Source organism: Leptonychotes weddellii, chromosome 6 (genome assembly GCF_054177405.1).
Source record: "Leptonychotes weddellii isolate Sample4059 chromosome 6, ASM5417740v2, whole genome shotgun sequence".
In the NCBI taxonomy this organism is placed as follows: domain Eukaryota; kingdom Metazoa; phylum Chordata; class Mammalia; order Carnivora; family Phocidae; genus Leptonychotes; species Leptonychotes weddellii.
In genome coordinates, this window is record NC_138374.1 from 93686417 (window position 1) to 93713904 (window position 27488).

The 27488-nt window shown below is 45.5% G+C and overlaps 1 protein-coding gene across 3 annotated transcripts in view; it reads right to left on the reverse strand.

Moving 5' to 3' along the window:
• The window catches only part of ASTN1 (astrotactin 1), a 296455-nt gene that overhangs the window by 159848 nt on the left and 109119 nt on the right, over positions 1–27488 (reverse strand). For all 3 annotated transcript variants that reach the window (XM_081824653.1, XM_081824650.1, XM_081824651.1), the window contains exon 3: positions 277–670. In XM_081824653.1, coding sequence (XP_081680779.1) covers positions 277–670 — 394 coding nt within the window. The remainder of the gene's footprint in view (positions 1–276; positions 671–27488) is intronic.

Here is a 27488-nt window from a genome sequence, read left to right on the forward strand (position 1 = left end):
AGAAAAAGGCTCTATCTAACCCACTCTTCTGTTGGGTGTAAAGGTGTCTCTGCTTCCAGGGCAAAGGCGAAGCGGAGAGGGATTCAGTGTATACCTGTTCTTCTGATTTCCCCCATTAGAAAACAGGTCCCGTTGTCTCCGGAAAGCGTGTACCCTCTGGCCCACCCGGGAAAGGGCACAGGTACATGCCATTATGCATGACAACCGGCCCCAAGACCAGAAAAGCTGTTCCCTACTCACTCCCTAGTTCCCCACGGGGAGGAGCGACTTGCCCACCTGGCGTGAGGTCCATCCCTGCCTTCTCGTTGCAGCCCTGCAGGGAGTCCAGGGTGCGGGTGACCTGGCTGGCGAAGTCCTCCCCTCCGTTCATGCACTCCCTCTGCAGGTGGTGGCGCAGGTCTGTGATGTCGTACTCATAGCCGTCCAGGATGGGGGTCTCCCGGATGCTCAGGGTGCCACTGGAGTTGTGGCCCTGCACGCGGGCATTGCGCAGGCTCTCCCGTCCGTGCCCGCCGATCAGCACAGAGGGAATGTAGTGAATCTCGTTGGCGGCCTCGGCGCTGGCGCTCTTCTGGGGCTGGGGTACCCGGCGGCGCTTGCACCAGCGCCGGCGAGTGTATAGGATCATCACCAGGCACAAGACGGACAGCAGCAGAGCAATCATGCCACCCTGGGAGGAGAGGACAGCAGACAGACGTCGGAAGACGGGTGAGCTCGCCCCACAAGAGGCACCGCCCCTCCCCCTCCCCCCATCCACCACTCACTCATTCATTCATTCATTCAGGTGCGGCAGGCACTTAGAGCAAGCATCACTCAGCAGCAAAGGGACAGTCCGTGGTGACAGGTGTTGAAGGAAGATGGAGAAAAATGGACCTGGGATGACCAGGGCCTCATTTAAGTGATCCACAGTTGCTTCTGGCTTAGCAAACACTGTGAAAGAGAAGTCCGTGTGTGTGTGTGGTGTGTAGGACTTCAGTTGTAGAAATAGGGGAGAGGGTTAGCTTGTTAAGGCAAATCTGTTATGCAGAAAGCTGGTTTCCAGCCAATTTTTAGCAGCAGAATGGCATCTAGTTTCTTCCTGTCTCACATCTTAAAAATCAGCCATGTATATAGATTCTAACTGGCTACATCGATGATCAGTGAGTCCCCCAAATTTGGAACCTCAAAGTCCTTCTCTATATAATGGAGAAGGTGCCACTTGGCCTGGGAAGGTGGTGGTAAGGACTATGTTAGGGAATGGTGCACAGTGCCTAGCAGAGTGTGTCACATGGAATCAGGGATGGCCTGAGCCTGACCTTAAATGTCTCCGTCAGAGTAGGGGAAGACCATCGACCAATCCAAAGAGAAGTTTGCGTCCATTAGGGATTTACAAGCAAGTGTGTAGCAGACGCTCACCATTTGAACATGACTTTTTTGGATCACTACGGCTTTAGGGGACAGCTTACTCCCACTCACGATGTCCTGAGTGATCGATCTCCCATTCTTGCTCGAGGGAGGGATTGAGACCCATGTCCTGGAGTCCGGCTGGCAAAGGAGTTTCCTTGTGAACCTTCTCATGCTCCCAGGCCATCCTCTGAGGCCACTCCCTAAGCACCAGGACTCCACTCGGTTGTCTAGCAGAGGCCAGGATTCCATGCTTAGTGACACTGAGCACCTCACCTTGACATTCCGGGGAGGGGGAGTTGGGGGGAAAGCCTTACACACCCGTTGCTCCCCAGCGCTCAGCGGGCATAAATCTTCCAGCGCACGATCTGTATTCACTCCCCTTATTTTGGTCAATATCCCTCCGAACCTGTTTCATTAGGTGGGGCTGTGGCAAATGGTTCTGCTCTCGACTTGGGCTTCAGTCACTGCCACCCCATCCAATAGGCTAGAGATGAAAACCCCCTATTAATTCCCAAGGGGCCCACCCACACAAGGCTGGGTCAAGATTATCCCCTCAAACACATGAACAAGGGCTTTCTCCAGTCTTGTGAGAATTACATCTTGAATTTATAAAGTTCCTCTCCCGATAAATCTTCCCATTTACCTTCCCTCCCCTGCCAGCACCGTGAACAAAGCAGTGTGTGTGCGCGCACACACACAGAATGTTGCCACTTTCAAACAGGCACAGAGCAGCTGAGACAAGAAGCAACAGAGTCAGTTGCCAAGTGACAGGTCATGTCAGGTGGCTTTTCAGGGACATACACTGGCCTCCATGTTTTTCAGATTTTTCCTTTATCTGTGGAACCGTTTCTCCTGGTGAAATCTCTCATGCAAGTGGACAGCATAAATATGAAGCTGCCCGTTGCAGTGAGGGTGGGGGTGCAGGGGTAAGTATTCCAGGTCATGGCCGACGGTCGCCTCCCTGCAGCCCACCGCCCCTCCCTGCAGCCTGCAGACCGCCCCCTCCCCAAGTGTCGCAGCCAAGCCCCTGAGCCCGAGCCCCGCAGCAGCATGCTGAGAGCCCCTGCTTGAGTCCAACTTGCTAGTTTTTCAGCAGGCCCTTTATCTCAGAGTCAGACCCACCATCCTTTCCCTCACCCCAAATTGAAACTGCAACAATAGGCAATTAAGCCACACAGAAAGAATAAGTTCCGGAGTGAGAGAAGTTGTCAGACATTGAATTAGGCTAGTGAAAGCGAGAGGTAATTTTATTCCCTAAAGAGCTATAAGAGCAGTATAAACATCAATCTCCGAGGAATGGCTGAAACACCCAACTTTCCGCTCACACAGAGGTATTCGGGGGGCCCCTCCAGGCTTCCCCTCAATTTCTCCTTTCAGATGATCACAACAGGTTATGATCAGATGCAGCCTGAATACAGCAAGAATAGCCGTCCAGTATGGGGCTGTCACTATGTATCAGACATGTGTTCTAAATGCTCCACACTTTTAACTACGCCAGTTAGGGTCAACTATTTGCTCATTTGACCTTTGAAAAGGCTCAGGCACAGAGGTTAAGTAACTTGTTCAAGGGCACAGAGCAAATAAACAGTAGTTTCAGAATGGGAACAAAACACCTCCCATGGCAGAGCCTCCGTGCCTAACCACCGGGCTACAGCGACCCTGCACAGCGCTTACACACCGCAAACACACACCCCTAGTGAGCGGTGTATCCCACAAATCATCAGCAGGTGGGATGGGGGGAGCATGCATGAGCCCACTTAGATCTAGCCTCATTTCTCAAAGGGCACATCTAGCTGACAGTGGGTCAAAAGAGGCGCCATCATAAACAAAGGACCTTTCACTGAGCCCCGACTAAGTGTCCAAACCCAAGATTAGTTGGGAGTGGAAAGACAACACTCACGTTTCAAGGTCTCTATGCTAAAATAAGACAACGCGCATCACACATCCCTAGGTGCCTGGAGGATACCATTAGATCTCAATTTTGTTAAATTTCTCTTTCAACTGTGAGACCCATTGAAAATCTCTAGGTTTGGCCCCTCCTCTTCTGATGAAGAAACTAAGGCCCAGAGAAACTACGAAACTAGATAGTGCCAAAGTGGCTCTAGACCCGATCCTCCTCATGGCACTGCTTTGTTAGGTGCATCTAAAATTCCCTTTACCCTGTGTGGCCCTAGACACTTCATTAGGAATATTTTATATTTATTTATTTCTAAGTAGTAACTTTTAGGGAGCTAGAACACAAGTTTTCGATCGGCTAAGCCAGTGTATTTAACATATATAACCTTGCTTTATTGAAACGTTTCCCCTGCTTAGAGTCAGTGACTCCCAACAACCTTAGGTTTTTCTTAATCGGTTACTAGTAATGAGCTCCAGCCACTAAGGGAAGCTCAGCACAGACAGAGGAAAAAGGATGATTCTCAGGTATTCAAGTTGTGGTACAGTTTCTGCTTCTATAACTCAAATTGGTGGCAGGTGTCATAATACTTGGCAATGATTTACTAATTGTGGATTGTTACATAAATTATCATATATATATAGTGTTACATAATATAACATGGACCATAATTTAATAATAACATTTTGGTAACAATAACAATAATTTGTAAAATCACTACACACAAATCCCTCTGAACTGCTTATCTGTTCTGTCCAGTGAGAAGATCCCAGGTAGGAAGGAGTAGGGAGAGACCCTCCACTACACTAGGAGAAGTCATGGATGTAACCACCTTGACAACTTTCTTTCTACAACGAGGACATGGAAATCTGGTGCTCACGATCGACTGCTTTTGCATGCCTGGATAAACCATGGTTCATTGATCTTAGCATTATTTTTAACCACTCTACTTCCACAGAGAATTTTATGCAGCTTCAATTTAAGTCAGAGAGACTCTACAGTTTTTCTTTCAAATAATCTAAAGGAACAGAGGCAGCAGATGAAATGGAAAGAGCCCCTGGACCAGGAGTTATGCTGAGGAGCTTCCTGATAACCAGGTCAAAAAGGGAAAGGCAAGCTGCACACATCTTCTTGTCTGATGGAATAAAGTTTGGTGGGAGGAACAAACTTCCCCCAGGCGTTCCACTCCAGCCAGACTTCCAGCCGGAGTGTGTGAATGAACACACAGACGAGCACAGGAGGCTTTACGGAAAGCGAGCAGGAGTTCACACGGGCACCCCTGGCTTTGCAATTCTGTACTACCTGAGCGGCGCTCAGAGGGTGTTCTTCATTTATGTGTGTTAGCTTCAACTTCTATGGCATTCAAAACAAAACAAGGCAAAATCATTAAGGTATGTGTGGACCCAAGCGACAAGTAACAAGTTGCAAACTTTGAATATTCAAAAAAAAAAAAAACAATAACTGCAAGGTATGGAATTGTTTTGTTCTTTATTCATCTTTTCATGAGTTTTCTGATTATTCTATTGATTTTCCTCAAAACTGTTAACATTTAATAACTAGAAGCACATTTGGAGTATATGAGAACTCCACATCCATTAACAAGTTGCATGCAAAAAAAAAAGTGGCATTTAAAGATATATTTTTCTTTAAAAATCAATAAATCATTTCTACTGGCTCTAATATAGATTTAAAAAAATGAAATCAGCTTTTATTTTATTACAAAACTGACATTTTCGGCACTTACCTGAGAGAATAGTATGAGATTTGTCAGATCATTTGCAGATTTTGAAATCTTTGTGTAACAATGTTTTATATAACACTGATGGTGATTGCCCAGGGACAGATCTAAGCAGATCTCCCTTTTATGTTCATCCCAATCACACAGGGTAACCACAGACTGACTCATTATCTGACCTATGTATTCGTTCTGGGTCTAGATCACACCTCCCTCCCTGAGCCAACTCCTACTTGTCCTTCTAAGTCAGTTCAGTGACATAACCTCAGCCAGTTCTTCCCTTGTTTCACTGAACTGCCCACAGAACCCTCCACATAACTCTGACCACAAATATTTTACCTTTGATTTGCTTGTGCATCTCATCTATTGGATTACAGACCTCATGAGAGCAGGGACCACTAAGCTCTAGGGCCAAGCACAGTGCATGGCATAAAGGTATTTGATAATTACAGAAGGAAGGGAGGCAGGGAGGGAAGGAGAGGTCGTCTGTGAATGTATTTCAATATAGACACCTTCTGTGCGCTTGCCAACAAAGCTTATTCAAATCAGTTGCTTATGTAACTCATTCATTCAATTCATTACTCAATCATTCAAGTATACACTCACTTCGGTAAGGCACGTTTCTAGTGATCACTGTGATGGAGATACTGTAGTGAATAGTACAGGGACAGTCCCTGATCTCATGGACTTTACATTCAAGTTTGATGAAATAATCTGTATAATTGGTTTTTAAAGGCAAATACAGGCACAAGAGGAAGATGAAAACAGATCACAAGAACTGGAAATGTCATTACTCCTCATAACCGAAGAAGCTGTGGTAGCTAAAGATAACTTGGACTGGAGGTGACACTCTAGGGATACCTCCGGGGCCAGTGGAATCCGTCCCTCATCCCATATCAGTGTCATATACTCCCAGAATAAAGAATCTCACTCTATCAAATGTCACCGAAGTTTAGGGAGTCACCTGGGTTTTGTGAACCCTTGGCAGAGAAATGGAAAAGCTGAGATTATGTTTCCAGCTACCATCTGTCAAGGGACTGCAGCCAATCAATCAGCTCACATTTCAAAGCTTCATTTCACCCCAGGAGTAACCAGAAGACTGAGTCTGAGACATAATTAATTATCCCTCAAGGCAACTGGACACACTGAATTCAAATTATATTCCTCAAGGAATTAAATGGTGGTTAGAAAATAAGAATGAAATAAGACAAGTTTGGTGGCTCGTGTCTCCTATTTTCACCCAGTAACAATGCCCAAGGGTCTGGGGCAAAGGACCTCTCTCAGAGATGACAGTAATCACTTTTATCTATTTCCGGCTTTCAAAGAAGACAGACCAAGAGGAGAAAAACCATGCAAGCCCACATGGCATCGCCAGTCATACTCTAATCTAGATCCAAATGTTCCAGGGGCAGAAAACGGGTGAGGTAAATAGATGACTTTTCAAGGTCTTGTCTGACCCTGTTTCTGAGCCCAGTGGAAAACTAGACCTAAGTTACTAATAGCATGGAGACCACCAATAAAACAGCAGGGCTAACCAGCAGAGGGACTCTGTGCAAGTTGCACAAAATCTTTTTTTTTTCTAAGATTTTATTTATTTATTTATTGGGGAGGGGGGAGAGAGAGAGAGAGAGAGAGAGAGAGAGAGAGCACGAGTCGGGGGAGGGGCAGAGTGAGAGGGAGAAGCAGACTCTCCACTGAGCAGGGAGTTGGATGCAGGGCTTGATCCTAGGACCCTGAGATCATGACCTCTGCTGCAGGCAGATACGTAACCAACTGAGCTGCCCAGGCCGCCCCTCAAGTTGTGTAACTTCTTTAAACCTTCCCCAGGCTCTCATCTAGCAAATGAGGTGACTGAAAGAAATGAATTGACTCTTCCAACTTGAAAACTTTCTGATTGTTAACACTGATCCTCGTCAAACTGGAACTAGCTCTCAACTGGTAAACAACTGGTGGAGAAAATGTCCATGAGCTCTTCTTGCGCAGTAAAGCCAGTAACTACAGACCAAGGAAGTAACAGAGCCGATCCTTCAGAGGCGGGCTATCAGTGCTCACTAGCCAACGGAGTCCCTGATAGGGAGCTCCAAAGTCACAGTAAGGCCTTTGAAATGAGCTGATGTCATCCAAATTGTAGTAACATGTTCCTGACCTTGAGGATCCTTTTCCTGCCAGGAGGAGTCACCGAAACAAGAAGAGAAGGCCCCTTGGTTTGCTCTTCTGGCAGATTGTCTTTTCTGTGGTGGCTGGTGAATAGAAATCCATTATCCCCTGCCCATCTCCTTCCCAAATGGAAGACAAGAGAAACATGTGAAGCATATTAAGTAGCAAGTTCAATTTATAAGTTATTAGGAACATTACCTCCCCTTGGGGGTTTTCTGAAGTCTTTAATCGTGTGGAAATGCTTTCCAGTTGCCATGGGCCACCACGTTAATTAAGAGGCCTCAATATGTCCTCTGGGTCTTCTGACGTGAATTGCACATCCCGCTGGCAAGGGACAGGCTTGCCCTGCCTTATCAGCCTCTCACCGGGGCATGATACTACGTTAGCCTGCAGCCATGAGATGCGTCAGGACCCCTTCCTCAAGTTTCCAGGTGCAAGTACCCAGAGATCAGGGATGAAAGAAGATGCCCCCCCATGACCTTCTCTCATTTACCCCCTGCGGGGGTAAAGACAGCCTTCCATAAGCAAGAGACAAACTCTAAGACTAAGAGCCTTCTAGGTTGGGCAGCTCACATCTGAAGGCCCTTCCCACCTGAAGATGCTATGAATGAAGTTCTTCTCAGAAGGAGACTCAACTTTATAGCTTTTTAATTTTTTTTTTTGTTTTTCCCAGGTCTAAACATTTTAATTCTGTTAGGTTTGATCACCATCTTTCTTCTTTAATACAGGAAGTTTGTCTTCAATTTCTTTATGAGCCTTCAGGAGTTTCATAAATGAGAGCCTGAAGCCCTACAGGGAAAGTGGCTGGAGGCTAGCATGCTGGAGTTGGCCCGGGCTACTTCAAGTTGTCCTCTTTCAGGTTCTTTTTATAGAACTGCCTTTTTGGTTCTTGGGAGTTTTTCTTGCCTCAGAATCTTGACTTCACTGTCCCAAACAAAAGCAAGAGTGTATTTGTTCATAAGGAACTCAGAGCTCTCTGATCCTCAGGGGCTTCGGGGGCCTATTGTTTGCCTTAATGAGAATGCCAAGGCTGTGCAGCTGGGGGAGGTGGGGGGCCAGAAGCAGCTTGCTGTAGGTGGGGTGTCCCCAGTCCAAGGCTACCCTAATTCCCAAGACTCGCCTAGATCTCTGCAGAGTGGGAGAGGCGGGAGGAATCAGGATGCCAGACAAAGCTGAGGTCCTCCCATCCCACCAGAGATAGATGGACCCTGTGCACCACAGGCAGGCTGGGAGATAAAAGGGTCCACAGAGAAGCAGAAGCACTCCAGGTCTCTGTCTCAGCAACCCATGGGCAGAGCCGCGTGAGACAGGCTCCCTCCATGGGCTACGTGCACCTGCCCTTCAAAGCTTCACAAGCCAAGCATGAAGCCAATAAATAAATATCTCCAGCTGGATAATGCTCAGTGCTTATTCCTGGCCACGTTCCTTACCTCCATTCCTCTTTGTTTTTATGCAGTAGGTGATCTTGATGAAATAAAATAATAACAATAATCTGCTCCATTAGGACCAAACATTAAGGGAATTACTGAACAAGTAACAGAAGCTGGCACGGTATATGCTAATGACCATTAGACTTCCACCCTCTTTCTCTCTGAAGATAATGGGGATGTTAAACCCCTCTTCCTCCCAGCTCCCAAAAGTCAGGCAGCCCAGCCCAAGGGGAGGTGAGAGGTCTCAGAGACCTAATAGCTCTGTGGGCAGCAGCTGGGGCTGAGCAAATGAAAACATTAAAGACCAGTCACTGAGGGCAGACCCTATGCAAAGTACCTGTGGGGACTCTGATGACCTGTCGGGATGCCAGTGACTTCAGATGGAAAAAAGTGGGGGACAGAAAGGTGAGAGAATCAAGATGTCAAGATTTCCCTGAATTTGGTACATAATCACTTTCTGAACCAGTGGAGATTCAAAAGCTCTGTTTCCTCCCCCGAAAAAAGAAATGAGATGGATCTTTAAAGGCTGTGCTATTCAGAGATGCTTGCTAGTCGGAGGACAGGTGGAAGGCCCTTCACATTGGGTGTGGGCCCTGATCGTATTCCTGTCCCACACAGAAAGGCACAACTTTATCATCATAATTGCCATGAGGTCTGGTGTGCCAGAGTCTAGTCACATCTTCAGGAGCCATGCCCAGCCTTCCTCCTCACAAAGGAATCTCCAATGGTGCAGTGTCTTCACTGGGAGAGGTGACAACCCTACCGAGCTGAGGGGTAGTTCTGTGCCTTGAAGGCTACAAACCACCATGAAAGCATTTCTCAGCTTCTTAGAGCAATCCCATTACACATGCTTAATTCCACCCCCCTCCAATTACTGCCTTATTTTGTAATTCTATGGACACACTGCCTTATTCCTACAGTCTCGGTGCAATGAAGGAGGAATAATACCTACCATTTGTAAAGTATTTACCATGTGCCAAACACAGCACCTGGCGAATTACATTATTTTATTTAATCCTACCGATACATATAAGTAGTAGAAATCACTGTTTCCATTTTTTGATGAGAAAACAGGAGATCAGAGAGGTTAAGTAATGTGCTCAGGTTTATGTGGTAGTTAGTACTGAAGCCAAATCAAGACTCGACCACTGATCTTAATGATGTTCTAAGACCTGGCTGAGTAGAAAGGGGCCCACCACTGGGCCTGGGCCCGCGGCCCCAATTCCCTAACTTCCATCTTCTCTAAATGAAGCCCTCAATGGCTTTGCACCTGTACATGACCCTTAGGGTTATACAAGTAAGGATTCCCAAATGTCCACACTGAGTACTGTCTACACGGTCTGCCCTGGATGCCCCCAATCCTCCTCAGTTAAGTTTGATCACTGGGTTAACCAAATGCATAATTTCAAGCAATAATTTAATTGTGCCAGTGGTGGCTATATTATCAGGCTGTCATTTTGACACAGGCAGGGAAAATCTATGGAGCTACCTACCCTTGGGTAGAGGTTTGCTAAGCGAAATCAACTGTCTTCAGTGTTGGTAGGTACAGATGCTCGAGCATTTCCTTGAGCACTGTCTACTACACAGGCACACAGACTTCGCTGTCTTTGCCATCTGTAAGCCCTTATTCTGGGCACAGAGACCTAAGAGGAGCAGTGGATGTTTTCCACAAGAGAGCAACACATGGAGAAAACAGACTGGGAAGGAATTGTTGGACTGGAACACTTTCAGGGAAGCTAGGAACTGGTCACAGTTGGGTCATCTAAAGATGGCTGGCCAACAGATTTGGAGAAGGCCTGCAGTCATGTCTTGTGTTAGAACTCAAAGGATGATAATGGTCACTTCTAATGCAAGTCATTCAAACTAGTCAAATCCAGGAGTTAGCAAAACCCTTATACACAGCTTTCTGCTCCTAACGGACCTCTAACTTGGAACTGACTTGACCCACAACATGGAGGAGAACAATGGGCACCCATGGTCACAGCTCTTGTAACGTTCCAGCTGTGACTCAGTCTTGGCATCCAAGGAAGATGCATATTAAAGCTGAAGAATTGTAGCGAAGGGAACAGGCAAAGGGATTAAGGAGAGCAGAGACACTGACGTACAAACACAATTAGCGTATCCTAGGCCAAGATAGCTTCCAAACCTCTTGCTCTTGCCAACAAGCTTTGTCTGGTATCAAAGAGGGGAGGGAGAGGGAAGACTGACAGTCAAAAGAGTCTCCTCTTGGGCCATGTACTAAGTGCTGTTGTTCTTATTTCTCCCTCTTAAAAAATGCTTATAATTCAATTTTTCTCTGGAACTAATCAAGCACAAAATCTGGAGAAGAGGCCTGGTCTGTGAAGGCAATCTCTGAGTGAGACAATGATGTTCTCATTAGGGCAGGCTTCCTTCAACTACCAGCTCCAGCATCAGCAGCATTTTGTCTTTGGCTAACTACATTTTTGCAGGCAAAGCCATTGTAAAGTCTCCAAATGCTTCCCATCATTAATTTAAAAAAAAAAAGTTGCCCTGCTCTGCCTCCTCCCTCCCTGGCATCCTACCCACCCAGCTCTGCATGATGGCAGCTTTGTTCTTCTGGTTTTCCATGGATTTCTCTCTTGTGTTTGACTTTTGAGGGGGAGGTGATGTGGTTGACTAGAGAACCTGACACCTGTAACTCAATTTCTTCACTAGCTGTCCATGGCTCACTTTGTTCCCGGCCAGATGCTAGTCACATCTACCAGGCCCTTGGACTCACCAGCCAAAGATGGGCCCAAGCAGAGGGAAGCTGGAAGCTGAGTCCCAGCCACCCCTGCTCTCCCCTCACCACCCCAGGGAAAGTAACAAAAGGCCCAACTCTGATCCAGTTTTGATTTACTGATCAGTGGCTGGATCACGTACTGTGACTCCACAGGTCATCCTGACCTGGCCAGAGACTCCCGTGATACAAAGACAGTCAGGGGTTCTTGCTTCCAAGGCAACTGATGAGACAGACGTCATCTTTCCAGACAATGCATTATTCTGTACCTGGGGCGGACATGTGTTGCTGACCCCATGGGGGCCATTCCCAGCCAACCAACAGCATCATTATGATTTAATTCAGATCACAGTGTTCATGGGATTTCATTTTTCCACTTTCTATTCTTAAGATTCAGTGTTATTGTAAGAGAGAGAGAGTGGGGAGAGAGAGAGAAAGGAGGGGTTGAGAGGGGGCAGGAGGAGAGGGAGGGAGAGAGGGGAGACAGGCATGGGCTAATAGGGTGTGTCCAGGCCTTTGCCCTCTCCTTCCCGACATGCCCTCCCTCTCTATACCTCTGCCTGAACCCTTCACCCCCTTTCACGGCCCCACCAGAAGTCCCTCTCCTTCCCCAAACCAACTTTGATTTCTCCAATCCTCAGACATGTCATTTTCTTTTCTCCGCACTCCTAAAGCATACGTGGGCATTTCTTAATTAATCTTTAATCCCTAATTCTTCTGTGTCCTATCCCACAGCTCTGACTACACTAGCAGGCAGAGATCCCAGTTTAAAAACTTACTACAGCCCCGGCCTGTAATTAATAATTAATAATTAATAATCCAGTGCTCTGCTGGATTAATTATAGGGAAGCTGGCTTGCCCAGGTTGATAAAGCACAAATAGCATGACTTTCATGCTGTTTATCGACTCAGACTTAAGGCCTCCTTCTGGAAACCGGTCTTCACGCCTCTCTGCGGGCTCCTCCCCCAGTTCTGAGACATTCCCTCATCTGCAGAGCCTCCCAGGAAGAAGTCAACTACAGTAGGATACCAGCTTCCTCACCGACAAGGATGTTCAGATGGGAGGTCCTTGCTACAGACCCATCACCCAGAGGGTATTAGCTATGCTTTCAGAAGGAGTGATTGTTTCTATGTATCCAACCTCGTTCTCGCTCGTACCTTTTTGTACCATCAGCAAGCCGCTCTGAGATGCAGGGGTCTCACTTAAATCAACAGGGATTTTCTTCTGGAAAAACTAACTGGCCTATACTTTGGATCTGACTTTCTTGCTGTACTCCACAGAACTCTTCATGAATAGAGTCTCATCACCAGAGAGGCTGAAGAAATTTGTCACATTTTTTTTTATTACTGAGATATAACTGACATGCAACATTATATTAGTTTCAGGTGTACAACATAATGATTTTTGTATATACTGGAAAATGATCACCACATTGAGGCCAGTTATAAAACATCTATCTAGCACCTAATTATCAGAAGAACCTGTACTATGTGCTTTACAAAGGGAATGGTGTAAAGAAAGTCCCTTCTCTGGGAAACGAAAGCTTGAATTTTTGTTTTCATTAATAGAGGCATTATCTGTATTTATGTATGCACATATATTTACATTTATATTTCTTTTTTTTTTTTAAAGATTTTATTTATTTGAGAGAGAGAGAATGAGAGAGAGCGAGTACATAAGAGGGGGGAGGGTCAGAGGGAGAAGCAGACTCCCCGCCGAGCAGGGAGTCCGATGCGGGACTCGATCCCGGGACTCCAGGATCATGACCTGAGCCGAAGGCAGTCGCTTAACCAACTGAGCCACCCAGGCACCCTACATTTATATTTCTGTTTCTGCAGAGTGATGGCAGGTAGGATGGAGAAGTTCTCGTTAACTCCACTCTGTAGTGTGGCAAGTATATCCACGTTAGCAAGAGGGCCACGTGCTGTCGGGACCAGCCCTTCCCAACAGTTTTCTCTGCCACCACACCATGACAGATGCAGGCTCCAAACTGGCTAGATCCCACAGGCACACCCAGTACTAGCTGTAACTCCAGTTTCTTCTCTCTCCGTCAACAAACAAGACCAGACTGCAAGTTGAGTGAGAATGACCTTATTATAAGGCATTTATAATGCAGACTCCACTCTGATGGAGAAAAAGAAACCAGTTACAAATCTCGGCACTCTCCCATTATTAGTATCAAATTCAGCTTGCCACACTTTACGATGGATGGGGACATGGCACCGTAGCCAAGAACTGCAGAGGTGTGAATGCAGCCACGGAGGACATGAAAGATGAAAGACAGGAGCCCTTTGCTCTGCCCAGAGGCAGGATCGGTCCTGGGAGGAGCCCTCTAAATTTGTTACACTAGGGGGCACCACCCCAGTCCTGAAGCGGAGCCTGGAGCACTCAAGACTGAAGTCTTCACTCTGAAAATATTCCACAGTGATTTACTCAGTATCAACTAAAAACCAATCTGAAAAATTTGGGTAGATGATGACTGATAGACAGACAGACAGATAGAGACAGCCCTGTGACCTGGCCGGCTCTGGTGTGTGGTAGGACAGTCCTCCCTAAGCTTCCTGCTCCAGGATTATGAAAAGCACTTGTTCAGCCTTCCTCACGCACGGATGGCCGTTCCTTCCCAAAGTCCCTTCTGGCCTCCTAGCAGAGGACACAGAGATGTGCAACATCCTGCCCCACTCCCCAGCAAGAAGTTCACACTTGGGGAGACAGCCTCACACACAGACGATGAGGACCACGGCAGGAGTGTGTGCCGGGGACCGCACAGCACCACTCACCCCTGCCTAGAGAGAAGGGGGTTGGGACATTTCCCAGGGAAGTCATGGGCGAATTTTACAGAGTAGTTACAAGCAACCCCACTCAGAGGAGAGGAAAAACATTTTAAGCCAAAAGTAACACATTACTGAAATCACAGACGTATGACACAGCAAGGGAGATGCAGGTAAGGTACCTGAGCTGGTCAGCGTGGTGGGGACAGAAGAGAAACCAAGGTGTGGTAGGAGATGAGGGCTGCTCATGAAAGGTTTACCTGGGAATTGGCCCTTCAGAGCGGAGGGGACTGCTTGAGGTGTTTCACCCACAAGATGATACTGGCCAAGCTGCATTTTACCAGCCACAGCCTGGGAGCAGTGAGATGGATGTTCTGAGAGGACCACGTGAGAAGGCAGTGTGAACGGGTGAGAGGAGATGGGGGCCTGCCCGCCAGCAGCAGTCTGGGGGCAGGGGAGGCACAGAGGGCTTCCAGTGATGTTGGGAAAAGAAAACGAGCAGAGGTTGGTGCTGGACTGGATGAGTGGGCAGAGGGGAAGAAAGGGGACCTGGCCTGGGAGATGGCGTCGGTGGTCCTTGTACCATGGGAGGGACTGGAGGTGGAGAGGGCCTTCAGGAAGACGTAGGATGCATGTCATTTGACCCATCTTGTTCGAGATGCACGTGGACCACCCAGACAGACAGATAATGTAAGTGAGAAGCTGGTGGGAGAGATGCCAAGGCCAGGGACAAGAGACAGTTATAATGACCAAGTGAAAAAAAAAATTATACAAACAATTTCTACTCATTTCACAAACACCAACTGGGGATGTTCCTTGTGTGAAGTGTTGTGCTGGTAGTTGTAAGAAATATAAAGATGAATCAGACTCCAACCAGATCCTGCCATTTAGGAGTCTGGAGTCTAGTAGGGAAGAAAAGACTCATCAAAATTGCTTTTGGATGGAAACAGACACTAGCCAGAAGAGAGGCTCAGAGAAGACTTTCCTGTGGGCCCTGCCATAGGAAACCAAGAGGGAGGCATGGTCTCTAGTTGAAAGATGCAGAGAGGTGGCCAGGTGGACACATTTGAAATAGGACCTGAAAGAGACATAAGATTTGAATGCATACACATGGGGGGGGGCAGGGGACGCAAGAGGACAATGCCACAGGCCTGGCAGGTCAGGCACAGTGAGCAGGAGGGCACGGAAAAGAGTATCCTGCACAATAAGCATGAGGAGGAAGATTGAGATCATTCTTTCCCCAAATAATAAAATGCAATATGTGAGTAGATGATTTTCCAGTGAAGTAACAATTTTTCTCCTTTTGACTGTTCTTTCTCTGCAACCCTAGTGACCTGGAAGGATATTAGCTGGGTAGGGCAGCATTTGACAGAGATGCTGGTGAAAATTTCTGGATGCAGGAACAGCCCTTTGAACGCATTCACAGTATTACACAGGAAGAGTTACACGGCCCACTTCCCACTCCAACTTTTTTCATTAGATGAAATCAAGTGAAAATGAACATCAGATGCAAGTTTGATCAAAGAGGCCAAGGAACTCACAAAGGGCATGAAGAAGAGGAAGCAGGGAAGAGGAAGACAACGAGTCTCCGGTGCCTCAGAGACCAGAGACGACCTTTCCTTCCAGGGAGAGGCAAAGGGTTGACTTGTCTTGCCCTTGTCCAGACGCCGTCCTGAGAAGCAGCAGGGCCCAAGTGGAAGGAAGTCTGGCAGGTGCCCTGCAGGTCCCGGAACTGTTATTTGACAAGGCAGAACCCACTACCCTGGCAGGAATTTTCCTTCCAAAGCAGACTTTTCCCCCTAAGACACAACTGCTGTCCTGAGAACACAGCGCCCGGGGCCACTGAAGCAATCAGGTGCGGAAGACACGTAAAACCACGGTTCGGCTGTGCTTGCCAGAATCACTCCACCTCCGGCTCCGTCGAAGTCATCGTGGGTAGCAGGAGAAGCGTCCTCTGAGAGTACTCAAAGCGCTCCGGAGGTGACTCTCGCAGATGCACCAAAGCCCCCAAGCTGCAGGCTGTGGGCCCTCCGTCACGTGGTCCAGGGGCCACTCCGTCCTGCGCCCCCCCCCCAGGGGGCTCCTGGAGCACCTCCCCCAGCTCAGGTCAGGGCACGTCCATGCAGACTGTGAGGAGCAGAGCTGGCTGAGCACAAGAGGCCCTGGGCCGGCAGCTCGGCAAATCCCAGGATGCCTGAGGAGAGGCCCCAGTGGGCCACGGGAAAAGGCTCACAGAGCTACCAAACTCCTTCCAACAGGTCAGCACTGTGCGAAGTGACAGCTCTCTCCCAGGGCAGAACCGCCTCCATTCAGCCCCACCTAGAGGCACATAAACCCGCCATTTTCCCCAAAGACCATCATCCCGTGTTCATAAAGGGAAAAAAGGAAAGCAGAGTTGCTGCAGGGAACAGAAGAGAGCTTCTCTGCATATTACTCTGAAGTCTGTTTTAACCAGGGGTTGCCAGTGTCCCCTATGTCCTTCACTTTCATATTCCTGGCACGTCAGACCTGGAGGCAAGTTGCAAGTTCATCCAGCCTGGGGTTCCCAAGGCACAGTGCCCACCACCCATCCACGCTCCTGGTTGGCACCATGCCAACAGCAGGCCAAAGTGGGAGACATTTTAATTTTATTATTTTATAAAATAGTATTTTTCCTAACCTGTATTAAAATAATTAACAGTAACATCAAACCCATGATTTTATTGGCATTTTCATCTAAGGCTAAAATGAATTCAAACTGGAAAAACCAGTGAATTTAAATAAAAATATTCAGCGAATACAAGTACAGATCAGAAAAAAAAATACGGCACAATCTGAATGCCCTAAAGTTTTGAGAACGCTCATTTACAGTTGAGGAAACAAGCTCTGGAAGGTGAAGACGTTTGCCTGCGCTCTCACAGACTTTCCTGGGGAAAAGTCCTATCACAAAAGCCTCTGACTTCTAATTCGGTGGTCTGCTTGTCTCCCCAGCCCAGTATTGATCACTGTGCAGGGAAGAAGAGAAAATGCAGTCTAGATGAGTAGAGCCCAGTTGACTCACTCCACTCCGGAAGTGCTGCCCATCCCAGCCACAGGTGGAGTCTAAGGGAGGTGGTCGTGCCTGGGACAAGTCTCAGGTGCTGAGGTCACATACTCTGGCCAGCAGAGCCCTAACACGGCCCGCTCAAAGCCCGGGGGCGGTGACCTGACTCCACAACATTTAGGGAATAAAAAGAATCAAATCGAATCAACAAGCCCTCCTGCATTTGTTCTGTGTGGCAGCTTACCTCCCTTTGTGAGAATGTGTCTAAGTTCCAGAAATGTCAAATTCCGACACGCTCACTCTTACACATCCCAAATGCTTATGTGTATTAGCCCCAAAGCCTTCCATCTTCTTGCTCAGACAAGATACAGGGAGGAAGGAAACAAATGGTTGAGCCCTTTAACAAACACCCAGTGTCTGATCCCATGTCTTCTTTACGGTGCTTTAGGGGCAGCTGAACTCCCCTGAAGTTCACCTTCAGCAAACTTTGGCCTGGGGAGCCAGGCCCAGAGGTCCCAGATACTGCTCCATGAAGCACCCACTGCTGTCAGCCACGGTTCAATGTATCAATTAACTGAGCATCTGATTCTCCCAAGTTAGAAGGCTACTTGACTCATCTCTTGCTATTCAGGGATGTCAGCAGCAGTGACAGAGGTATCGGGAAGATCATAAATAGGAAGGCAGCAGCAGGAAGCTCCTGGCCTCCTCAGATGTGCCATGGAGACTCCTGTGCAGCCTGCAGGAGAGCTACTGACATCAGCCTCTCATGTGGGCAAGACTTCCCATGAACTTGAACATGTACTTGACGGGGTATGCAATAAGGCGGTTTTATGACGTGAGGTCTTAAAATGCCTCGTCCACCTTCAGCCTCATAAGCAAGGCAGACAGATACCACTAACTCTTCAAGTCCTTACGTTTCACAAGTCAAATGCATCATGAAATGACTGGAAGCATAATCTACTCTGCATGCATGTACGCTTATATTAGGTATTTCGGTCTAAGGGGCTGTTTTAATATATCTAAACATTTCACAAAAGTCAACTGTGTATGTCAAAATCGAAACCAAGCAGGAGCCATCAGCTTCACAGGGAAGAAAAAACATCGCATATTTCCTAATTGGCACCTTGTTTATAATTCTCTTGTCAAGTCTAAACATATTTTTGCTTTCATCAACTTTGTCTTTGCTAAACCCATCAATACCTCCCAGGAGAGGCTAATATGCTTGCATTTCACCTCAATTTGTGCCTTGAATTTGTAGCAAGAACAATCTTTGTCAATGCCTGCTTTAAGTGACAATTATAATCAATCTATGGGAGTCTGACTTAAACTAGCAAACTATTATCTTTCACTCTGGCAAATGGGACCCTATCACTTCCGCCAAGTTGTTAAGATTTTAGTCTCTGTTTAGGATCTGTAGACAAAAGAGAATGTACTAGATCGGAATCAGCAAACTACAGCCTCTAGGCCAAATGGGACCCACTGATTGTTTTATAAATAAAACTTTATTGGAACACAGTCACATTTATCCATTTACTTACTGTATATAGTGACTTTGGCACTATAAGGGCAAGAGTTGTGTAGTTACCACAGAGTTCATATAGCCTGCAAAGCAGAAATGTTTATCATTTGGCCCTTCCCAGACCCCTGGCCTAATTTCCTGCCATTATCCAGGTTACGTTCTCTCTGTGGGCATATAGCTGCCAACATGTACTGTACCCAAAGCTACTCTGTCTCCAGCAAGCACCTGTGAGTGTGGGCTTGAGGGCAGATTTAAAGGCAAATTTCAGGTCTGTGAAAGAATCACAAAACTTTAGACACAGGCAGCACGAGCTGGAGGAAAGATAAAAGCCCTCAGAATAAGAACTCAAGAGCCTCTCCACCAATGCTGGCCATGAAGGTCACCCACCAGTCTATGCCTTCTTTTCCCTGTCACGAATGCGAGTAACAACAATCTTTGTACGTGTAGATACCTGAGCAGAAGAGGAATTCCCATAATGACATCATTTGGTTTGAGAAAAAAAGAAGTAAATTAGTGAAGTTCTTCCAGGGAAGTTTAGAGCTGGAATTAGTTGCTAGGAAACCTTGTAAACAATGAAACAGAAGTGGCTTCATAATGCCCTAGATGTACATGACCACGTCCCAGCTTCGTCACGGGCCCGCTCTGTTGCCCTGAGGTCCTTAATTTCCTCAAGTCTTGTCCCCGAGCACAAATCCTCTAGGACTCCTGCAAAAGGTTGCTATGATCCCAGCTGCTTTTCTGGCTCCCTAAGGTAGTGGGCCCCAGGATAACACACGGCACACATAATTGTTACAGCCAGCTTGCATGGCACCCCAAGAGTTTACCTGGTGAATACTTACGGGGCACTTGCCATGGGTCAGGTGCTCTAGGAAGTGCTTAGTAAGAATCATCTCATTTCGTCATCAAAACAGCTTGAAGAAGCAGAATCTATTACCATTCCCATTTTATAAATAAGGAAAGTGAGTTTCAAGAGATTTAAGCAATTTGCCCAAGGACACTAGAAAATCTAATAAGTGGTAGAACTAGGATTTAAACTGGTCTCTCTGATAATGAAGTCTTGCTATAAACTACCGCCCTAAAGTTCAATACCACCAGATTTACAGTCTTCACTGGTTTCTTGGCTTCTCAATGATCTCTGTTCAGAGCCAACCCCAGACTTCTTTGTTATGCTTAATCCCTTTGTTCCGTGCCAATCTTCACCTTTTGAAGGGGCTCAGAGACTCCACCATGATGACACCTCGCCCAGTTCTCTATGTGCTTTCCTAATTTTCATCGCGGGAAGGGTTTCTACAGTGCCAGCTAGAAGAAGCAAAATTATTCCACAGCCTCGAAAACTGGAGAAACCGGTTGACCCTGATGCCACCCAGCAACATTGTTATAGCAGAATGAAGTCTGGAGTCAGATACACTTGCCTTGAATCCTGGCTCCAACTGTATGACCTTGGACTGTGATTTACTTTCTCTAAGTCTCAGTGTTCACATCTGAAAAGTGAAAGAATTACTATCTATTTCACAAGGTTGTTGTGGGAGTTGATTGATATGATGCATGAAAATGATCCCATTCATTGTCCGGGACATAGTAAGGGAAATGTGAGCCTCATTACTAGGAGTATTACCAGTTCTTCAGATCGATTTAAACCCCACAGAGATTATGACTCCTGCTTTCAAAAGGACCTTCAGGGACTTTTGGAACTAAGTACTTAAAAGTAATTTGTTGGCTTCTATATCAAGTGAGCTAAATTGCTGAACAGAGTATTACATCATGTTGTTAAAAAATAGTATCCTTGTGAAAATGTGGCCTCTTAGCTATTTTCCTTCCTGTATGGAGAAATGGGGGCAACTTAAGGCCTCTATGAACTTCATGAAAGAGAATAACAAAATTGTAAAGAGAATGTAAAACATGTAAAGAAATGGAAAAGAACACCCCACCTGGCTCCCAGTTCTGCCAGAGGCCATCCTCAAATATTAAGTGTTAATAATATGATTAAATGTTCCTTGAAAGCAGAATGTTGTCTTATTAATCTTCTATCGCCTTAGTAGATATACATATGTGTGTGTTTGTGTGTGTGTATGTGTGTGTGTTTATACCTGAAGCCTGAGAGATACTGGTAAAGAATCAATATCTAAATAAATGAATGAGTCAATGACCTTTTTAAATCAATGATAGGTCAATAGTGCTTTTAAAATGTTCTTTTTTTTTTAAACTTACTGCAATAGTGTGAAAGTATGTATACGAAGAAACCTAAGTTTATTGTTCTGTGACTTTCACAATTTTAGAGCGGGAAGTCCCTAACTGCTCTCTCTTCCCTTCCCTGCCAATAAGCCTGCTGCCAGCTGGGAGGTGTGTGGTTGAAGCCAAGGTTAGCAGGTGGGTGTAGCCAAGCTGAACTGAATCTGAGCTTTTGGGGTTAGCTACCTGGTGTAGCCACAGGAAGAAAGATCTATATTCCACCTCAGTTGTGGGTCCTAGTGCTCATAGAGTTGCTAGTTTGGAAGTAACGATGGGGAAAAGTGTCAGATGAGTCTCAGCAGTCACAAGTGGGCAAAACAACAAAAGCTGGTAAAAGGACATGTAATAAATACATATCGGGCATGCACTATTGTCCAGAATATGAGCTGCATGCTTCTTAGAGTATAGACTCTGCCAACTACCTCAATTTAGATCCTGGCTCCGTAACCTAACAGTTGTTTAACTTTAGGTGAGCTGCTTAGCTTGTCTGGCCCTCAGTCCCATCATTCGTAATGGGATGATAACAAGCCCTACCTCGTGGTGTTGTGATGAGAATAAAAAATAAGAAAATATATATTGAAAGTACTTAGAGTAGTGTCTGGCACTTGGTAAATATAAAATAAAACTGTGATGATGATGATGATGGTGGTGGTGATGGTAATGATGATGGTGATGATGACGGTGATGATGGTGATGATGATGATGGTAATGATGGTGATGATGATGATGGTAATGATGGTGATGATGATGGTAATGATGGTGATGATGGTGATGATGATGATGATGGTAATGATGGTGATGATGATGGTAATGATGGTGATGATGATGGTAATGATGGTGATGATGATGGTGATGATGATGGTGATGATGATGATGGTGGTAATGATGGTGATGATGGTGATGATGATGATGACAACAATGATGATGATGGTGATGAGGAGGAGGAGGAGGAGGATGACAAAAGCATCTTTCGGTCCTCCAAACCTCTCTACAAGTGTATGCCCATTGTATTGAGCAGTTAAATCATGGAATCATGGCTTCTTAGCCTCTGCTAAAGAAAGTGGTCCTGAGCTGAGCCTGGAGCAGGACTAGTCACATTCTGTGCCAGCTAAGCCAACCTCCACATAACAATAGCCCACAGGAGAAGGTGAGGGTTACATCCTCCTATGGGATAACTTGATAGGAAAAGCTCTGAACAAACAGGAACTGCAGTCAGTAGCTGGTCCCTGTGCTCATCTCCCTAAGGAGTTAGAATACGTGGAGGAAAGCAGGGAATCTGGCAGCTGCATGGACAAAGCTGGAAACATTGTAAAGCTGCAGGGATCAGGAAGGGTCATAAGTGAGGTGACTTGATGGGTAAATGGATAGTACAAACATTTAAAAGCATCAAAATGGGGACGAGATTTACAGAATAGACTGGACAAAGGAGCTAATTCATGGCAACAGGAGCAATGAAAACAGACGCCAAAGAGCCAAACCATAAACTGCTGAGGCTGGGGGCTGATAGGATGACTCAGACCCTGCACAACCTTCCAGCTCCAGGCTTCATGAAATTCTGCTCTAGGGACTTTTTTTTTTATCCAAAGATTCCTGTCTACCTTACCTCTATGTGAATTTCTATAGTCAAACTCCATTACAGAGAAGGCCTGAGTGGATTTCCACTTTTTGAAACTAAAAAGCCTAAGCAGTGAATGTATCCATTTCACAGATTAAGTGGGAAGCTTCCAGAAAGGTCAGTGGATGACCTTAAGTGGTAAAGCCAGGTTCTGGAGTTCATCTTCCAACCCTAAGCCCAGTGTTTCTTTCCTGCACAACCCAGCTCCCCCTCTATAGGAACATGGGAGGGCAGCAAGCATGCACAATAGCTCAACCACAAGAATGGCTGATGGACTCAAAAGTACCTGCACCTAATGAGCCTTGGCAAGAGTTGTACAGCCAAACAATGGTGCCAGGTGGGAAGGTTTTATAAACCAACCCTCCCTTGGCACTTGGGATAGCCCCCAAATGTGCTCTGGCATGTCATCTTTCGAACATCAGTCTGTCAGCAACAACCCAAGAGCGAGGAGGTTTTGCTTGTAGGGACCTTGCTGATTCTTTTAGGAACTGCCCACCATTTTCATAATGGAAAGCCAAGTACACAATGATGGCTTTGACAAGTGGAGGAGATGGCCATCATGCCTCATGATGGATGGCTTGAATTGCTAGAAAAGTTCTTCGAACTGACTCAATCATTACTCTAGTTCTAGCCTTTGTGGTAAAACAAGATATGTCTAAACTCCTCCATTTCTTCCTAAAGATCAGAAGGATTGGCCCTGATAAATTAGGGCATCCTCAGTTGAACTGAGCAAATGATATAAATTGACAATAGAGATGTAAAAGTCACCCTCATTAATGAATTCGCTAATCAACTTCTGTAACCTATTAGCTAAAGGAAAAAGGAACGGACAGAGAAGACATCTAGCTCTCCTGTGCCCACACTTAATAATTAACTGATGGTCTTGGTGGCACATAGAAATGACCATGCATAGAAATGCCCTTCCATGCCCCTAGACATGGCTAAGCTTTAGGAGTGCAGTGCAGACAGCTTCCAGCAAAGTAATGCGGGATGCGTAGGCAGCTGAACTGAACTTGAGCAAGGATGCACACAATTGTCTATGGTCCTAGAAACACAATCCTGGAGGCTCCCATACGTAAGTTCCCTCAGCTTTGTACTGATTCAGCCCAAGTGTTACATCCCCAGGATGGAACTTCTCTTAAGTGCCCATTCTATTTCCTGGACACTGGGACTCCACAGCAGCACCTGTGGCCTCTTTTGTCCCAGAACCTTGTTCTTTACACTGTTTCTCCCTGAAGAAAACTGTGTGTCCAGGGCTCACCTGGGGCTCCCAGAAACAAGGTGCCTAGAAACACCCAAGGAGCCAGCAGTTGGGGGAGGCCACAGGAACCTACAGACACTGGCCAATGGGCTCCACCCTCCCAGGACTAGAGGTCTTGAGCAGCACCCAGCCTTCAGTGATGGGCTCTAGTCACACAGTCCTCAGGGAGATCAACAAATGCTCAAAGATTATTTTTTCCCACAATTCTGAATTGTGCCTAAGAAGGCTGAACTATGAAAGATTATCTAACCAGTGGGAGATAAGACCGCAAAATATATATATCAAACTGAAGCATTCTTGAAAGGTTACTTGCTGTGAAAAATGTATTTAACCAACCTATATGCATATAGGAAGTCTATTAACACTGCCATCTTTAATTACAAAGATGAAATATATAGATAATACATTAAAATGCTATTATGCACCATTCAAATCTTTTGCATACATTAAGAAGAAAAATGTGGATCACATGGTAAATTAGCAAAAGTACAATATGGAAATTTAAATCCACAGAGTTTGAATAGCTAATGTAAAGTCATATTAAAACCCGATCTTCTATGGAGTAAACAATTTGCTTATCACTGAAAAATTCTTTTGACTTTTCGACTTAAATTCACACATCAATTTTCATTTGATGATTTTGCTTTCATTTGTTCAAGAGTTTGCAAAAGAGTATCCCTGTGTACCTCAGTAGTTTTAAATGTCAATTATCTTGCAAAATTCAAAATAAATCTCTTCAGCCTCGTTGGAATTGTGCAGGCAGTTAAAACCCATTGTTTGACCCTCCAAGCAATAATATATGATTTCAGGAGGGAAAGAGTATCTCTTTGGAAAAAATAATTCAAAAATTTTAGGGTGTGATTGAAAAATAAGAAAAGCAAAAGGGTTTTCAAAGTTTTAAATTGCCAAGTTCCCAGCTGAGGTATTGGTTTTCTGCAAGCCCACAATTTTGCTGATGGTATATTTATAGTGGGCACAGTGTAAGAGAGAATTCACCAATTCTCATAGAGTGTCACATGGATACAGAAAAGGTTTTCCTTTGCCTTTCAGTCTCTCATTACTTATACTTTGTGTTTAAAACTAAACACAGTAAATGCAAAATATAAAAATAAACAGTGGTCCCTGCATTGAGGCAATATGGATGAGAAAAGTATAAATACAAAATGAGAGAAATGTAAACCTGAAGGTTTTCACAGAACCATTAATTCCCTCAGCACATATTGGAAATATTTAGAATTACCAGTTAAGCTTTTAAATATACATTTTCTTAACAAGAGAGAAAAGGTTGGGTGTATTCATGTTTTGATAATCACCTTAACTTCTCTCTTTTTTAAATTATGTTATTTGGATCCAAACTGAAAACCGCATTAGTATCGATCATTATAGTTAATGAAAAATAGCTCTGCTATTGTCATTTCATAACTAACAGGGTTTGGGTAATAAAATTTCATGTAAGTGCATTCTGCTGCCCAACAGTGTTACTAGTCAAAGGACTGCAATATCTTCTGACATTTATAATGCTCTTTCCAGATGCCTCAACTGGCTGCCTACTTTACCTCCAAAAGATACAAAGTGTATCAGATAAAGTCTACCAGTTCCTGAGTCTCTTAAGAAGAAGCCATCAGAGATTCTAGGAACGACATCTTCAAACAGGATATCCTCAGGCTTGATTTCCAAGCTGAGGGCAGACACACAACTTTAGACTTTGAAACTGTCTAGAAAAGAATGTGAAGGATAGGAGAGGAGATGCGCGAGGGTGTACGGCATGGAATGAGAATGGGGCAAGGTAAGGCGGCAAGCCAGGCTGGAGGAGACTCCACTGACCACACCGTCTTTGACAAGGATGGAAGGGAGTACTTATATCTTCACTTTCCCTTGGGATTCTTGTTTTCTTACAGAAGTCAATGGCCTTCTTGAACTTTTCATAGAGATGTGGGCCAATAGACATCGAAGAGGTCAAGCCAGACAAACACAAGACTTGCCTGCCCCTACCCTTTGCCCATGCACTTTTTTTTTTTTTTAAAGATTTTATTTATTTATTTGACAGAGAGAGAGAGAGAGAACAAGTACGCAGAGAGGCAGGCAGAGGGAGAGGGAGAAGCAGGCTCCCTGCTGAGCAGGGAGCCCGATGCGGGGCTCGATCCCAGGACCCTGGGATCATGACCCGAGCTGAAGGCAGCCGCTCAACCGACTGAGCCACCCAGGCGCCCCTGCCCATGCACTTTTAACCTCTCTCCCCTCCAGCTTAATGAAAAATAACATAGAATAAACTAAAGTAAAGCTGCAGGAATAATTTCTTCCATTTTATTTGTAAGACAGAACGTCATTGTTGGTCTGCCATGGGTGACCAGTAGCATATGAAGGAAAGATTTTAGAGACAGGTTGAAGGCTGACTTCTGTTCTCTTTCCATTTCAGTGCCCATGGTCCATTAATCCCTGCCCAGGGAGGGGGGGACATCAAAAAAAGCATTAGTAACGTAGGGCTTTTCACAGGGGTTGTTATATTTTAAGGGCACAAACCATGTCCTCAAATCCTTTGGCATCCTTGATTGGCACATTTCTATCTTCACCGTGACCCACCCCCACAAACACGCATGCATATATACACACATACATATATACACATATTTTTCTCCAGAGAACTTACTGGAGCACATCATTCTGAGGACAGAAGGTAGGATCCTTGCTACACTAAGATGTGACTTAGCAACTAGGACCGGCTTTAGACTGTCTTCCCGTGGATCCTCACACTACTCCCCTAACCCCCACCAAACACACCTTCCGACACATTGCCTGTCTTAACTGCCTGTATTCAGGGTCTTTCTTTCAGACACAATCACACCTGATATTAGTTCTTGGGACTCTCTAGACACTTTTCTACAGCCTTAACATTTCTTTGGTGTGATGACTCGTTCTTTGAAATGGTCTTAGACCAAAAGAAACACAATGAAACAAAAACCATCCGCGACAATGACTGTTTTCCACAATGATAGGAGGATGGGAATGGCTGGTGGGAAGTCCACCACTGTACCCTTCTTTGCAATCAGACCGTACCATAAATGTGAAGACAACGGGGACTCTACATCTGTCACTCCAGTCAATGCCAGAGTTGATTCAGTTGATCCGCCTGCTCTCACCACTCTTTGGAAACTACAAGCTACATTAAAGAAGACCAGCTTCCCTGGGCAAGTAAATGCTAGTCTTTAATTAAGGATGTACAAGTAGGGTAACTGCCATATCATAAACCTCAATTAATTTGTAAATGTGAGGCATAACAATCTCACTCACCTGCCTGCCTTCTAGCACATCTAAACACAGGTTTACCATTTGCTCCTCAAGGACTCTTTTCTTGACCATACAGTTTAAATAAAGTAGCTTGCGTCTATGCAGGTAATCTATCAAGCCAGTTGTTCATGGGGACACCAGTTGAGGAAGAAGTAGAAGACTTATGTTCTGAGATTTTATCGGAGATTTTTTTATTATTATTATGTTATGTTAATCACCATACATTACATCATTAGTTTTTGATGCAGTGTTCCATGATTCATTGTTTGCATATATCACCCAGTGCTCCATGCAGAACATGCTCTCTTTAATACCCATCACCAGGCTAATCCATTCCCCCACCCCCCTCCCCTCTAGAACCCTCAGTTTGTTTCTCAGTGTCCATAGTCTCTCATGGTTCGTCTCCCCCTCCGATTTCCCCCCCTTCATACTTCCCCTCCTGCT